Source organism: Plectropomus leopardus, chromosome 16 (assembly GCF_026936395.1).
Source record: "Plectropomus leopardus strain MGB_pleo_1.0 chromosome 16, ASM2693639v1, whole genome shotgun sequence".
Taxonomy (NCBI): Eukaryota; Metazoa; Chordata; class Actinopteri; order Perciformes; family Serranidae; genus Plectropomus; species Plectropomus leopardus.
In genome coordinates, this window is record NC_142191.1 from 30,557,830 (window position 1) to 30,574,927 (window position 17,098).

General features: G+C 38.2%; 1 protein-coding gene across 1 annotated transcript in view; it reads right to left on the minus strand.

Annotated features, from left to right (window-relative positions):
• ube2j1 (ubiquitin-conjugating enzyme E2, J1) overlaps positions 1-17,098 on the minus strand; it is a 57,832-nt gene that overhangs the window by 23,825 nt on the left and 16,909 nt on the right. Inside the window, exons 2-4 of the mRNA XM_042503734.2 lie at positions 11,168-11,241; positions 6,918-7,049; positions 6,309-6,393 (exon numbers count right to left, since the gene is read on the minus strand). Of these exons, the coding sequence (XP_042359668.2) occupies positions 6,309-6,393; positions 6,918-7,049; positions 11,168-11,241 (291 nt within the window). The remainder of the gene's footprint in view (positions 1-6,308; positions 6,394-6,917; positions 7,050-11,167; positions 11,242-17,098) is intronic.

A 17,098-nucleotide genomic window follows, 5' to 3' on the forward strand; every position in this document is an offset into this window, starting at 1 on the left:
CACGTTTAACATTCCTGGGCTAAACAGTGAAGGTTAAATTACACGACAGGCTGCACATGTCGTCATGTTCGGTGCCGGTGTTACATAAGTGGGAGTGATGCTTTTGTTTTCTGGGCGTAAGCCTGGATTTACCCTGGCCTATGTGAGGACATCCACCATGTGTCTGTACTCACACATTCTCCAGCTGGCACAGGACACGTTTTACAATATGGTCAGGGTCAAGGGTGTGTTTGTGTCTGTGTTATGACTTGCTGGGTCTCGTCTGTGCTCCGGTCTATCCAATACACTGAATGAAGCATCTGGAAGCCCATCATATCTGACTGTCTTTGAAAGATAAGCCTTCTTTAAAGGTTATCCACACTGGATTGTACCATGATATCTACCGCTGACATTGACCACATGACATGTAGACTGGTATTCTGTAGTTGAGTGATTCGGCCCTTTGACACACACCAGCATTTTTTTTGGGAGGTGGATTATTTTGCATGTTGTTTGAGGCGAAATTTCCTTTGCAGAATTTATTGTATTTGCTCTGTGGTTTGAAGTTTTTCCCTTGTCTTTGCCTGTAAAAAGACTAGGGCTGGGGCGACACGTCGACGTAATCGACACATCTGCAGCACATCTAGAGGAACGTTGGCTTGCTGTTTTTTACACGTGACGCTCGCATTTGTTGACTTTGTACCACTTTATACTGCAGTTTAAAATCTCTCTCTGTCACAGAGATGAGGAAATACAAAGATGTTTGTTTAACCTCAACTTCCTCGCTTCCCTTTCAAAACAAAAACTAACTCACTCTTTCTGTGGACAGAATCCCATCAGTTGCTAATACAATGCATTTTATTTTAAAATATTTACAGGATGGGGGTGTCGGCTGTGCAGGAGCTTGTATAACTTCATAAATGAGTGGAATATGTGCTTATAAATATGAAAATACAGCACCTATATCAGCAGGCAGTGGTATGCCTTAAGGCCCAGTTACTGCTGGACTATTTTGAAGCAGAAAGAATGTACTCATTATAATTATTTCTGTAAGAGAAAACTTATAGTTGTTATTCAAATTGCAGTAATTTTACTGTAAGATGTTTTGTTGGACTGCTAGATTTAAGGTTTGTTACAGTAACAAAGAGCAATTGTTTTGTAAAGTGACTTGAATTTTACATTGTTTTATTTATTTTGCTAAATGTAGATTGCACTACATTCCTTTTACTTGAGTGGAACAAGCTCCTGCATTAATTTTATTTTGGAGAGACTTTATATCAGACTGTAAAACACAGATTACCGGTTAAGACGGGGCTATTTTTGGGGGGGAATAAAGCCCTGGAGTTATATTAATCAAGTAATAAAAAAATAATAGTTAGATCAATTAAAAAAAATAATCGATAAAAAAATAATTGCTAGGTGCAGCCTTAATGACCCACATGGTAACAGCTTCATGGCAACGTACAGTAAACGCAATCGTTGACCTTGGGGCCTGTGTCCACCTAGTGTTTTTTTTTTCAATTGTTTCTTATGAGGAGTAGGCATCTGTGGAGGCGTGTGGCCTCATAGAGAAAAAGCACTTCCCCCGACAGACTGACTGCCGCATTTTGGCTGAACAGAAGGTGAAGGCAACCCTCAAATTGCGTGAATCAAATTGTGAATATAAAACAAATTTCAAAAAAGTTTGCACAAAACTGCAATGGAAACACTTTTTTGGCTTCTATAGGTCACACGATGGTACGGCTACGTGCTTGTCGATTGGAACTTGTTCTCATGGGCATGATGTTATGAAACTAATAACTCCTCAAAAGTTGAGCGGATCATCTTGAAGTTTTGAATCCACATTTCCTCTGTGAAATCGTGTCACCTCCAGTCCAAAATATCCCTTAAGCTTTGTGCAAATCTGTAATGGGGCCAGCCGCATCTTGCATTATGTGGGTTATAAAAACAAAATAAAAAATCACATACAAATTATACAACTGTACGCATTCACTATTCCATTGCTCCTAAAAGCAGTGGCCTTCGCTGTCAACTTAATGCATTTTTTTTTCTTAATTTGTTTATATGACATCTCTTTTATAATAGTACTTCCATTAGCAGAAAAAACAGGAAAAAATTTTAAGTGATCTGCTGTAATTACCGAGCCACCGAGCCAAAATTTGGACATACCTGTATTAAAGTAACCAATATCAATAGTAACAGGGTAAACTATAAATTATAGAATGGAGGTTTTGTCTTTGGGGTTTCGTACTTGTCTTGCACAGTATGCTATGTCTATTGTTATATACTTTTGTTTTCATCACTTTGTGCTAATAAACTTAACTAAATTCAACTGAACTAAACTGAAAATCTTCATCATTTATTTGTGTCTGCTGCCCCACCCACATGGAAAAAACCCTCTGCTCTGAGAGGACAGTTATTTGTTTTTTCCCACTTTTTTAAACTGAGCAGACACAGTGAATATCAGTGCTGTACACACCTCGTCATGTTGTGTAGTTGCTCTGTGATGAAAACCCATTATATAAATTTGACTTCACTGAGTGTCATGTGAATTAAGTAACAAATAGAAAATCAAAGTGAGTCGTCTCCAGCAGCAGTTAAGTGTGCACTCTTCAATCAGTATAAGGAGCAGCAGCACATTCACTTTGATAACAGTAAAAAGTCTGTTGTTAGGATGTCTTTTACAGCTTTCACTTTTCAACTTTAAGTCTTTTTAGGTTCTGAAAAACATGAATGGATCTGTGTATGTGTGTCGCTACTCTTACTATTTGACAATGTGACAGCAAAACTCATTCTGGACTGGACATTATAATACTGCGGCTCATATTTTCAAACACAAAATGAATTAACTACAAACAGACCAGGAAACAGCCTGAGAAAACATTCATAAATACATATATATATTCATAAACGGATCTAAATAAATAGGAATATGTAAAATCTTCTTCAAAGTGACATCAGAGGGAATGTTTGAATCACTTAGCCACATTTTATTAAATATGTAGGCGTAGCATATGAGCTAAAGCGGCAGCCAACAGTAGTGAGCGTAACCCTGGAATCCCTGCAGCTGGCCTGCCTGTGACGTGCAGGGCTCGGTGCAATTATCCAGCCAGGCTTCCTGCAGTCATTCCAAAAAGGATGAGTCGCGACTTTTACACAACATGTTAAGAACCCAGCAGGGGAAGCCAAATCTCTAAGGCATGGCCGGCCATGTGACCTGCATAAGTTGGTTTAGAGCTACCTTTGTCTTTGCTCTGTTAACGAATTAAATCTTTTTTTGTGGTAATGAGAGGGAACTAGTGGGGGAAAAATGCTTTGAGGAGGATGCCCCGTCTCCCACTGAGTTCCCTCTGATTAAATGCTGGAAAGTAGCATGAAAGTAGAACTCGGCAAAAGGACTGATTGCCAGCAGAGAACTAAAATGAACTCTCAGTAGAAATAAATGATCAGTTATGACTCCGGGAGGTGCAGAAATATGCCCTTCTGATGATGGAGAGGTTCACCACAATCAGGCGCTCAATATGTATTGATTATTTTGCAAGGTTATTTCCAGAATGGATAGAACGCCAAAGTCAGGGCAAAAATCTTCAGCTAATTCCGAAAAAAAGTGAGCATTGTACATTTGCCTTTTCTATCGTTAATGCATATTTTATACTGTTGATGCTCTATTAAAATATGTAACAAAAATAAATAAATCTGGCCATGGGATAAAGGATATATTGCACAAGCTACACATAAAAGGACACTTTGTGTAAATAAAAGAATGACTGATGTATCATTTAAAAAAAAAAAAAATCTGTGGCAAATCCACATCATTTTTATTTGTCTGGTGTTTTTGGGGTGTTTTTACACATTTTAAACTTATCGACAGAATTTAATGATTTAAGCTGGTCCATGTTGTACAAAAGAAGTCTGAAGGTTTTCATTCTAACCAAAGACTATACCAGTGTGATATTCAGCAAATAGTCAGAATAAGGCCTGCGTTAACTTCAGCTGCAGACAAGCTTTTGTTTTAAATATGCTTTATTTAGTTTTATAAAAATATCATTTCATATTTTGAAATGCTAATTTGCTGTTTATGCTGGTTGCTTTTTTCCACAGCAGTAAGTCAATCAGTGCAACAACAAAGTCTACTCAACACTCCTCTGGTTTATCTTTTTGAACTTTTTTTTCTTTTGCCTTCGTGCTGTTTGAGGCTGATTTATAGTCGTGCGTCGGCTCTACGCAGAACCTGCACCACAGCCTACGCAGGGGGCCCATGCCGCTGTGAGCATTTTTACCAGTGCAGTGGTGTGTCTGCGTCACTCTGCAATCACACTGCTAGTTGTCGGTGGGTTTTCTAATCATCGCCATCGTCATCATTTACTTTATTTACAGCCTAGGAAAACACACTGGGGGAGAGCCCTCATTTTTAAAGGTGCTAAGGCACAAACAACATTCAACAAATAGCATTACGAAAAGAATGCATGTCTTTTTCAGTTTCAAACCAAATAAACAGACAAAACTAAAACCAATGGCAGTTACAATAAATTAGAACACCAATTAAACCTTGAAATTTTCTCAGCAGTGTTAATGAAATCAGATAAAACTTTTCTATGCCACTATGCTTAGTTGCTGTGAAGTGCAGTAAGGTTTCATTGATTCAGCTAACACGCCCACAACACATATAGGACATGGCTTAATAGTGACAGTATTTAACAAAAGTAAAAAATTAAGGTCTTTTCCTTTGATGCATTTTCCCCACAAATACAACCTGCTAACCTTATTAGCATCAGCCTATGGCTGGTCTGGGCAATATGGCTTTAAAATATTATTGCAATATTTTAATGCTATATCACGATACATGATAAACTCTGACATTTTAGTATTAATATAAAAGTATTAATATAAAAAAAATAATGAACTGAAGTTACAATAAAGTTAAATCAAGTAGCTACTGTCATAATGAAGTTAAAAAAACTACTGTCTTAATAATATTTAATAAAATATGTTCTCTTATAATGAAATTTTAAAAAGTATTATTTTAATTACATAAGTCAAAATCGGACTCATGGTGCTTTTATTTTGAATGACCTGCCTCATCTCAGGCCAGAAATTTCAAGGTTTTTACTGTGGACTTCCGGTTAAGAATGGGATGTTAGCGTTAGCAGATAAACAGATACCGCAGCACCTTTAAATGTGAGAACAAACTAACAGCCCTCCAGTTTATATATTGCTAATATTTTCAAGTATATACATAATAGATTACACAGACATAGATGGATGGACACACAGAGGCAGATATTTGTATATAGTGTGAACAGAAAGGGGACTGAGACCCAATCAGAGCTGAAGTGGACCAAAACCAAATCCTCTTTCAATGACCTGACAATTTGTATGGAAAAAAAAACAGAGCCCCTTTTCTGTTGGTCCACTTTTTGTTTCACTTTAAGAGGACTGAGTTTGGCTCTTTTTAAAGAGGACTATATGTGAAAACACCCTAAAACATGGCTTAATGGTGATGGTACATTCACAAAAATGAGACTGATGCAAGTAACCTTGACCTTGCCCTTTGACCATCAAAATCGAACTAGTTTATTCTTGAGTCCAGATGGACATTGGTGCCAAATTTAAAGAAATGCCACTGAGATATTGCGTTCAGGAGAATTGATGGATGGACGTACACACAACCTGAAAACATAATGCCGAAAACCTAAATGATGCTGGAGTAAAGGCGTTTTTTACAGAATCGAATGGTAGGTCTGTATTCTGACATCAGTTTAGTATCTTGCACACATAGATGCCCACACCAAATGTCTTTAGGGAGTCCCCTTCAGTTTCAATCACTTGCATTGACATCAGTGTGCAGCACAGTGAATGTAACATGCCTTTGTTGTTGCTGATGGAAGCGTTGCTGTAAAGAAAGTACACATTGCTGCTGAATGCACCATGTGAGAGCTATTAAAGTGCTGATAATTACACCCCTCTTCAATGTTATTTTACCAGACTTTCATTGGCAACTGACCTTTGTTTGTTTGTGCTGGCCACACCTCCCACTATTATTGGATACCCTGTCATTATCTGAATGCCAGCTGTTATTGGAGAATTATGGTAATGTGATTTATAATAAGAATGGGCAGCAGTGTCAGCCATTCAAAATGAATAACTGTACGGACACATTAGAACATAACATCAATAGCTTTTCTCACTCTTTATAACAGTTCCTTTGTTTGATGGCTGTTTTCAGCTCTAAAAATAAGAGTCATTCTACCAGAATCTCCGGGCTACAACAAAACAGTGACTTTTAGTTCGGAAAAAGAACTAATTAGAGAAACTCTGAGGATACTTACTGCTCCAAGAGGGTTGCCAGGTCTCTGGATGATGGCCAGAGATGCTCAGACAAATTTTCTTCCCAACTTCGAATCTTCCGTTTGGCTTGAAGGGAAAGGCAATAACAAGGAGGTGGAGGTGAGTGTGTGGGTAGAGATGAATTAATAAAACATGCATTCTCAAAAGTTCTGACAAGCAGACAGAGATGGAAGTTTGACACAGCTGAGGATGTGGGATTCTGGAGAAGTTTTAAAACAATGAATGGAAAAGGAACATTACTAGAATGGAGCAAAACGAGGCTGGACACAATGAAAAAGTGTCAAAACAATTCAGAACACTCTGGCTTTTATCAGCGTGACATCAGTGCAGGTGTCACACAGCTGTCTAAATATAATAAGACAGCCTCATATTCTCACAAAACCAGCGCAATTCCCTGTGACAATGTGACGACAGCCGAGGCTTTGATCTGACAACTGTCACTACGCGTGTTGCCACCAGAAATGGCTGAGGGTTAAATGACATGCTGTCCATTTTCCACTCTTTGATCATCTGATTTGACGGCTTCCTGTTCCGCCTCAGTGGGAGAATAATCGGATGCGATGGAGAGGTGGCCTTTGTCTGCGCATTACCGTGAGGAGGATGATGCTGGGGGGCTTCATGGGGTACTCTGGGGGGAGCACAATCCTGCCATGGTAAACCCCGCCGTCGAAATCAGAATCCGGTGGCCCGCGTACGGAAAAGTGCCATTCAAAGAGGTTATCCTGCACAAAAAGAGAGAAATGTCACAAAAAACTAGCATTCAACAGGAGACACTAAACGTGAGACTCCTCATGTCTGTGTGAGGTGACAACAGTGACAGTGACGAGTCCTGTGGAGCCGCACGGCCCACAGCTGTTTGCTGTGCTAATGGTGAGCACTTATTCTAATAGTGCAGTATCCAACGAGAAAGAAAATAACATTTTACTTCTATGAACAATTCACTAGAATTGAACTTTAACCCTCCTACCTTTATTTACAGGCGTTTGTCTCAACATTCTTTACATGGCTGAGGTATAATATATATTTGTATATGTATATTAGGGCTGGGGCAACACTTCGTCGTAATTGTTGTAATCGATCGCACCATTTCACACAGCCCGTCTAATGAGAGCGTGAGCAGCGCCGGGCGTGTTGTTTTTTGTTTCGGCGATGGTGTATCTTGTAGTAAAAGCGTGCACACTGCTCACCTGAGCAGCACCTGTCAGGTGCATCTAAGCTGCGCGTCAGCTGCAGCACATCTAGAGAAACGCTGGCTCACCGTTTTTTTACGCGTGACGCTCGTGTTTGTTGACTCTATACCAATTCTCTCTCTGTCACAGAGATGAGGAAATACAAAGATGTTTGTTTTACCTCAACTTCCTTAATTGTATAACTTCATAAATGAGTGCAATATGTGCTTATAAATATGAAAATACAGCACCTATATCAGCTGCGGTATGCCTTAAGGCTGGACTATTTTGATGCAGAAAGAATGTACTCGTTATAATTATTTCTGTTAGAGAAAACTTATTGTGTTTTTCAAATTGCAGTAATTTTACTGTAAGATGTTTTGTTGGACTGCTAGATTTGAGGTTTGTTACGGTAACAAAAATTGTTTTGTTAAGTGACTTGAATTTTACATTGTTTTATTTATTTTGCTAAATGTAGATTGCACTACATTCCTTTTACTTGAGTGGAACAAGCTCCTGCATTAATTTGATTTTGGAGAGACTTTATATCAGACTGTAAAACACAGATTACCGGTTAAGACTGGGCTATTTTTTGTTTGGAAATAATGCCCTGCAGGGAATGACAAGTTTTAAAATGTTATATTCAGTAAATTCATTGTTATATATTTATTGAGTAATTAAAAAAACAATAGTTAGATCAATTTAAAAAATAATCGATAGATTAATTGATTAATCGAAAAAATAATTGAATGATTAATCGAAAAAAAATAATCGTTAGGTGCAGCCCTAATATAAATATATACACATTGATATATATGGCAAGTTGCCGTCATCAACAGCAACATACCCAAGCAACCGGATGGAATTTTCATAGAAGCTGGTGATTTTAATCAAATTATACTTTAACTCCAAAGATGTAGCAGGATCAATATTTATATCATTTTGCATTTTTAAACTTTGTTTAAAAACAAAACATGCCTTTTTTCAGACTTCTGCAGTGGTTTCATTTTTCAGACCAAGAGATTGCCGCTTTGGATGAAAATGACTTTTGAAACAGTTACCATCATGCTTTGGGTGTTGTAAAAAGGAAGCGTAATGTTGAAACAGCATAGTGTCAGTGAGTTAACTGGCTACAACCGAGCCTCGTTTACAGAGCCAACATTTCTTTACATTTTGGCACTGCTACACTGTAACCCTGAAAGTGAAGACAACAACCCGAGGAAGAGGAGATGCTGTTATCACTGCAACGATCCATTTGCACTGATCCCAGCAGTATGTGCGGGATGTTACTGTGTGTTCAGATTTGACTGAGTTTTGACTCTCAAACAGGGTCAGCTGGCTTCAAAGAGGCCAAGCCAAAAGTTTAGCCAGACTGATGTTACATTACATCCACTCAACAGTCCAAATTAATTTACAGATTTTCTCTCTGCACGTCAGTATAGCATTCAGCATATGGCTCAAGGACACTTGGAGGAACTTGGGATTAAAAAAACCTAGTTAATGACCAACTGGCAAGTGAGCTTTGCTATTGCTGCCAGATTATTTCAGCCGCTTCATTTGGAAGTTGGACTGAAAGTCATGCACCCAAAATATTTGTAATAATCGCTTCACCCGTGTTTCCTGACCAACCTGACTTTTACTTTGTGATGTCATCAAGCTCCCACAACTTGTGACTTTGTTAAATCGTGTTATTCTTATTGATAAAATTATAGGCAAAACTACAGTATAAAAATAAGATCAAAGTTATAAGAAACAAGAATTTCGAAAAAATGAAAATGCCCCCAAACCTGACATATTTCTTTTAAAAAAAAAGCCACTTGGGAACCTGTCCTCCGATATTAAGTATTCTGCCCACAATTTCGGTGTCATCTTTGACTCTGAGCTCAGTTTTAAAATTCAAATAACCAGGGTCATGCAATCCCACTTTCTTCAAATAAGAGCCATCGAAAAAGTTAAAACTTTTTTTTTTCCTCTACAGCAGATCTTGAAAAAGTCATCTTTGCTGTCATTTTGTCACATCTGGATTACTGTAATTCCCTGTGTGAGGGGCTCAGTCAAAAGGCCAGTTCCCCTCTCCGGCTGTCAGAACTCGGCTGCCAAACTTTTAACGAACTTCAAGAGACAAGAACAAATCCATCCTATCCTTGCAACTATACACTGGTTACCTGATAGGTACAAAATTGATTTTAAACTCTTACTAATCCCTTTTAAAGCTACATGGCCTGGCTCCACCCTACATTATAGATTTGCACAGATCCTATGAGCTGAACCGCTGCCTGCCTCCACATGTAGGACCCGTATAACTGTTCCCACAGGCCGCCTCATTACGACAGGAGACCGCACATTTTCCATTAAAGCCCCGCAGCTGTGGAACTCCTTACCATCTTCATATAGTATATATTCTTATTGTAATTCTTACTTATGTATATCTCTGTTGTTCATTTTAGCATTGCACACATATCTGTGTTTTTATATTTTGAATGTACATACCAGTTTAATACATTTCATGTAGCATAATGCAGTTTTATATTTTACACACTTTACACACTCAGCACATTATTTATATTATTATTTAAATATTCACATATAAGTGACAATTTTCTGTATTTCTTTACATTTATACTTTGTTGTTTATTGTTTAGTATTACTGCATTTCTATTTTTATATTCATACTTTTATGTACTAATGCTTATACTTATTCATACTTATGATAATCCTCTATGCTGGCATCAGAGCGACTGTAACAAACCACAATTTGTACACAAGTATTATTGATTCTGAATTTTAAAGGAAGGCCTTTTTACAGTAAAACTTATTTGTCTACTTTCTATTTATTTCTTTTACCAATGTCACTATTATTATGTTTATGTGCATATGTATGCGTGTAAGTATATGTATTTGGATATTTGTGTGTGTGCGTGTGTATATATACATATGTGTTTAGGGTTGTTTGTATGTAATACACACCATTTTATCTTTGACTGTATATACTGCTTTATTGTCCTGTAAAGTAGTTTGTAATGTGTTTAGTGCTATACAAATAAAGTTTATCATTATGATTAATATTATGATCATTATTGTCGTTACTGTTATTATTAGTATCATTTAATAACTGCTTTGCATTTTGCGCTTACACATTGCTGCACCTCCTTAAAATGATGTATTTTTCTTAATTTTATGCATTTTTTACACTTTATTTTTTAGCTTTATTTTCATTAATATTATATCAAAAGGTTATATTTCCCATCTTATGTTTTGCATTGTGTGCATTATATTTTTTTATCCTTATTTTTTAATCTTACTTTTACTAGTATTATCCAGTGGGGTTTTATCCATGTGAAGATGCATTCTATGTTTTTATTTTGATCTAATCTTATTTCTACATGTAGGTTTTCTTATATCTTCTGTCTTTTCATGTGAATCACTTGGCGCATGTAATTTCCTTGTAGTAAAGCACTTAAGGCTGCATTTCTTGTATGAAAGGGGCTATGCTAATAAGGTTTATTATTACTATTATTATTAGTATTATTATCAAATCGACTTTACATCTTCAGCGAAGAAGCTCTGTTAGACTTTACAGGATTAGAAAGGGGTGTTATTGTGGTTATCCTCAACAAAAGTAAAATAAATTCGAGGCACTACAGCACAGTGGCGTCCTGTGGTGAACTTACCTCCAGCGGCTGGGCGTGGTAGTGCTCTGTGGGATCCCTCAGCTCAGCAGCCTCTTTCATCAGCCTCTTTACCGCTGGACATTTTATGGAAACAAAGAGACAAGAAAAGTGAAATTAGCGCCTTCAGTTTAAAACAGGGCTCACATCTTCGTCATAATCATTACAGCTTATAAGTTCAGTGTCCACTACAACCTATTGTGTGCTAAACCCTCCAAATACACCCAAATATCTGCAGCAGTTTTAGTGGCCAACATTCCTGCTTTCCAGATGCAGAGGGCTGCAAATGTGCTGCTCCCCTGTGTATTAGGACGTTAACGCAGATGGACAGACGAGAAGAGCATGCAGAGGGACAGGCCTTCATGTACTGGCAAGTCTCTGCTAAAAATCACACTGACTGTCACACTCGTTCAGACAGCTAGGGTAAAGAGGCTCCTTTCAAATGTGCAATCCAAAAATCTTGGTTTAAAAACACCTTTGGCTCTTCTGTTTCCTAAAAACTATTCAACAAGACAGTCTCTCAGTAAGCCATCCCTGTGTGGACTGGCAAACTGTACTGCATGATTAAAACATGAGCCTTTGATTAAGAAATAGGTTTTTAACAATTGAGATGCAGACGCTGATGTGCATAATTAGTTAGTAATTCCCTTGTTTTGTAAGGATATTTTATCATATTTTAGCAGGAAGCCCCCGGGCTATTTTTTTTTTTTTCATTTTAATTGGCTGTTTATGCAAACTCAACACTTCCTCCCTGTTTACCTGTTGTACTGCCAAATTTCAGCATAATGTATCCATACCTACAATTTTATTAGTACAGCAAAAACCTGCTTAATAACAACTTTATGAATAAAGCACCTTTAAAAGCAAAACAGAAATGGGACACATAAACAGCGATGCAGCAATGGAAAGCCAAACAGTATACTGAAAACATGCAAGACGAAACAAGGGCAGAGTTGGTATGAAGTTAAAACCAGAAAATAAATAATGCAAGATGCAAGATGTAAAATGTCAATATAACATATTACACAGAAATAGACCAAAAACAACGACAACAGAAGTGATTAAAGCAATAGAACCACAAATAAAAGGAAATAAAATAAATAAAACATAAAGTATAAAGGTAAAATGAATAAAATGAATAAAATGAATAAAAAAAGACGACAAGAAAGACAATCCTTAAGGTTGTTTACATGAAGCATCTCCCGAAGGTGCTGAGCTTTACTCTCTTTACTAAAAATCAGCTGGGTAGAAATTATTATAGAATTATTTATGACAGAACAATGTTGTTGTACTGATAAAATTAGCATTTCGGAATGGAAATTTACTAAATTTACCCTGTGAGCCATCGTGAAATTGATGGATGAGTAAATTTTTCAGCAAAAATTTAGAAATTCATTGCTTCTCAAATGTGAATATTTTTCAGAAGAATAAAAATTGATAACAGTGTGTGACTGTAGGGATAAAAAAAATTTCACAATAAACCACAAGTAAAATTCCTGATGGTTATATTATACTTTCAAATTTTAATGTTCTTTAAAACTGTGTTTTTTGTCATGCTTTGAAAATCTCAAAAATATTGTCCAGCATCAGCATCCAAACTTCTACTAGGACTTAGTCTATCTGTTTTTGTATGATATGTATTTTCATATAAAGGTATTGCTATATATGTATTCATACTGATTATGCAAAAAAAGCTGCATAGTGCTACTAATTTTCTTCATGCTTTTCAATATAAAACTTGAAACTATTGCAGTTTGTGAATCAGTATTTTTCAATCTTTTCAGCACATCTTAATGATATATTATTAAGTGGCAAAAAATGACAAGTGTAGGGATGAGATCACAAGCCTATAAACATTGCAACATGCATCACAACTTTGTAGAAAATGACCCCAAATACAGCCCGCGAAATCCTGGAGGGACTAATAGTATATGTTTAACATTACCATGACAACACTGATAACTGTGATCATTCAGTCATATGAATTTTTCAACAAGTTCAACTTGAGTTTGTTTCTGTCCTGATGGTAAAGATAAATCCACCCTCCCATTGATGGAGTAAGTACATTTTGCAAATCTGTGCACACACACACACATCAGAGCTGAACCCAATGTGGTCAAATTAAAATGCTGCTTATGAGTTGCTTGTTGAAGATGAGCAGATGACGAGCAGATGACAGCGGGAGTCATGATCCTGCCGCACGCGGCAAACGCAGCTGAACTTTTCACTCAAGGCAGAAACAGAGTAAACAAGTTTGTTTTTTTTAAAGTTATGTTTAAAGGGGTCAATCTCCACCCATGGAGTTCGTGAGTATCAGTGCAGACACAACATGCTCTCAAAATGAAACATCTGCTGGCATTAACCCTTGTGACACGACCCAGCCACACACTCCGGCCTGCTGTGTTAATCTGAACGCAGACTACCTCATCACTCTAGGAAGGATGGTTATACAAGTCCAGATGATGATGGTGATGATGATGATGATTGCAGGGGGGTTTAATCACTGTTCTGGCAGTAAAGGACACAACTCTTTGATGGACCACTGGCTACCAGGCTGCAGCTACACCAGTCAGAGTGCAGGAGGTGAATTTGCACACTGAGGGCACATTAAAGTCCATCTCGGGCAAAGCCTTAGGTTAAACATCCCATCATGCTTTCACACAAGGTCATGAGTCACAGCAACATGGGCGATGTCACAGTCTCAGCCCTGTGTTAGCAAAGTGCTTGTCCCAAGTTGGGGCGTTTTTGAGTTATTAGAGAGCAAGGTCAATTTGCGTGCTTTTGCTCTCTTCTGGGCTGCGACCGGAGCTCCAGCTATCAGCTTTCAGCCGGCTGCAAGAAGAAACAGGACGGGGCTGAAAATCAGAAAGTAATTGTGAAAAGGAAAGCGGAACTAAGAGGTATTCATGGAGGCAAAATTGGTTTGGAATCCAATCGAGTGCGGGCAGTTTGGGTGTTGAGCTGGAAATGGAGACTGTGAAATGAACACGGGAGAAGAAGACGAAGGGCAGCAGCGGGGAGGGCAAATAACAGGGATGAAGGCGAGGCGAGCTGAGAGGATGTGCGGGCTGCGGGGCTGAGGGAAGCAGTGGAGCAGAGAGATGGCCTGACACCACGCGGCTTTCAGGGCACGTGTTCTTTCTGATTCCGCCCGAGGACAGACACTCTTCAGTGAAGATGTGAACCAACCACAGTAATCTGGCATTGGACACACAAGGAGACCGGGGCAATAGTCTGTATGTGTGCGTATGTTTACAAGGCTTCCTCCGCCCCCTCCTGTTTACACCACAGTGCAGGAGGTCATGCACTGCTTGCAGTCTTATTCAAGCTCAAAAGTACTAAACTACACTACGTATTTACAAGTTTTTTACCATGAAAAAGACAATCCCCTCATGTGTAAAGGTATACTTTACCACCAAAATGACCATTTGTGTATCAATTACTCACCCCATGTTAAGCTGAATTTGCTGCGTCCGAAATTTACTTTTTGACTTACAAACCAAGGTGGCTTGTAGATGAAAAAATCCACTGGCCAAGCACATTATTTTTCAAAAATAATAAATTACCTTCCTTGTTTCACATACAGGCCTCTTGTTTCCATAACTTTAATTGAGATAATGGTGTGTTATGTTAAATAAAAACTTAGAGAAGAGGCCAAACCAATATTCGAAGCAGGATTATTTAAATATATCAAACAACTCATCACTACAGCCTCATCATTTGAATAAGTCACCTGTGTTAAGCTTTCATGCACTGTTTTCATCTAGGGCTTTTACTGTGAAAGCTAAATGCCAATGATAGTCTTATTTACTCAGCAAGCGGAAAATCTAACCGTATTTGACACGTGGTGTTAATTTCGCACCCTGAATTTGTGAGGAAAACTTTGTTTTCCCAGCATGCCTCAACAACGAAGAATCCATAAAATCTTGAGGAACTGGAGTAAAAGGGGTCCACAATTAACAACAGTAAAACTATATCAAAACATCAATTTACCAACTCTCATACAACTTGTGCATTATAATGCAAGTCCCAGGTCCCATTTATTTATGGTGGGCCACCACAATCAACATATCTGCACCCACAAATAGATTTTCTAGTGCTACTGAAATATATTTTCCGGTTATTCATTGCACCACACTCTTCACAGACGGAGAGTAGAACACCAGGCACAGTGAAAGTGAAAGTTAACCATACAATGCTCTGAGTCTAAAAATTTGCATTCACTCACTCTGCTTCTCCTCTAAGCCATTAATCCAGTTCACTTTAATGGCATAAACTGTTCCCCAGGACTAGAACTGCTGCCTTCATGGACCTTCAAAAATGTTACTTTTTAGAGAGGGGGCACAGAATGATAAAAAAGCGACACATGTTCACAAGATTATAAAAAAACAAAAACAGGAGGTTTGGTGGCACATTCACCATCTCTGCCCCTTGTCTGCTACCACCACACATGGATTCTGATTATGTGGAAAACGCTGGAGAGTGAACACTATTTGCAAAATACTAATGCACCTATTTTCTCCACAGACACCCTGCAAGTTGACGGGATTAGTTTCTAAGGTTTGTGGCAGCTTATTTCACCCTTGAGTTGTCTTATGGTATATAAAAAACACCATATAGACATGGTAACAAGGTTAGAACCTTGAATTTCACTGTCTGTAAGACAAAGGGGGATGAGAAAGAAGTATTCTACCTCTGTGCAGCGGCTTTGAGCATCTTGGCCCAAAACTTATCAAAATACACCTCATGTTTTGGCAGTTTTGCAATTCAAAAAAAAAAATCAGACAACTGTATCCCAGGGTGATGAGTCTGACAACAGCAAAAGAAGCCAGGATTTGTGCCATTGCCATTAAAGTCCAAACTCTGTTACATTTGCCAGCTGACAGAAATGTCCACATCATTGAAAGACTACTCCAGAAGAGAGGCCTGGTCTGTGCTGCATTTCCATCAGAGTGATAAAACCAACTGCTGTTGGACATGCTGGTATGGGCTTTTTAATGTTGTGGGTTTGATTCCATCTTGTAGTGCCATCTCTGCTCTCGCAGATGCATACGCAATTCCACCTTCATCAATGACAATCTGTCGACTTTTCTGAAAATGTTAAGCTTCAACAGAAACCCAAAATACGACAAAGCTGTTTGCCCATGCGGCACCACACACAAGAGCCAACAAATTAAATAACAGACAGGAAGCTTAACTGTGCAGTGATCTGTGAACAGCTGAACATGCTGCTGCAGCGCTCCACAGTGGGAGCTCCATCCGTCACGAGTAGCAGCATAAAGCTCCAAATTCACTAATGCTGAGCCAGCTGTAGGCAGGGGGTGGTGGTGTGGGGATACTTGTTGAAACGACTAACCCGCAACCGGAAGCTCGCACGTGAGATCTATGTAAGTGGGATAAGCCAATGTGTCCATCAGCTGCTGTGGGTATAAACCTTTAAATTTTTATAATAATCATTTAAAAGTCAGCTGTTAGTCAGCCAGACAGTGATCACAAAGAAAGTCCTGAATTATGTTCTTTTCAGACTGCATAGTACTCAAAAAATAAAAAATCACAATCATTTTGGCTAAATGTTGAAATATCAACAAGCGAATGCAATATGTGAAGACAATGCAGATGTGAATGCTCAATGTTGAAAAGCTAACACTACAAAGAAGTGCTTGCTTTAAATGTTGATTGAAACCAATGATGTATAAGTGATGTGGAATATTTTGGACCTTTTGCATTCACACCAAATAAGACTGGACTAAGACTACTGTTGCTGCCAGAATAGGTATGAAGGTGAATAGCATTTTATTTAATCCCAATTGATTCAATTTAAATCCTTTATCAAATTAGGTTTGACTTTCAATATCCCCAAGAGACTTTTGGCTGGCTGCTCCAAATACTCAATGGTCTCTATACTTTTTAAAGGGATACTCTGCCAATTTTCAA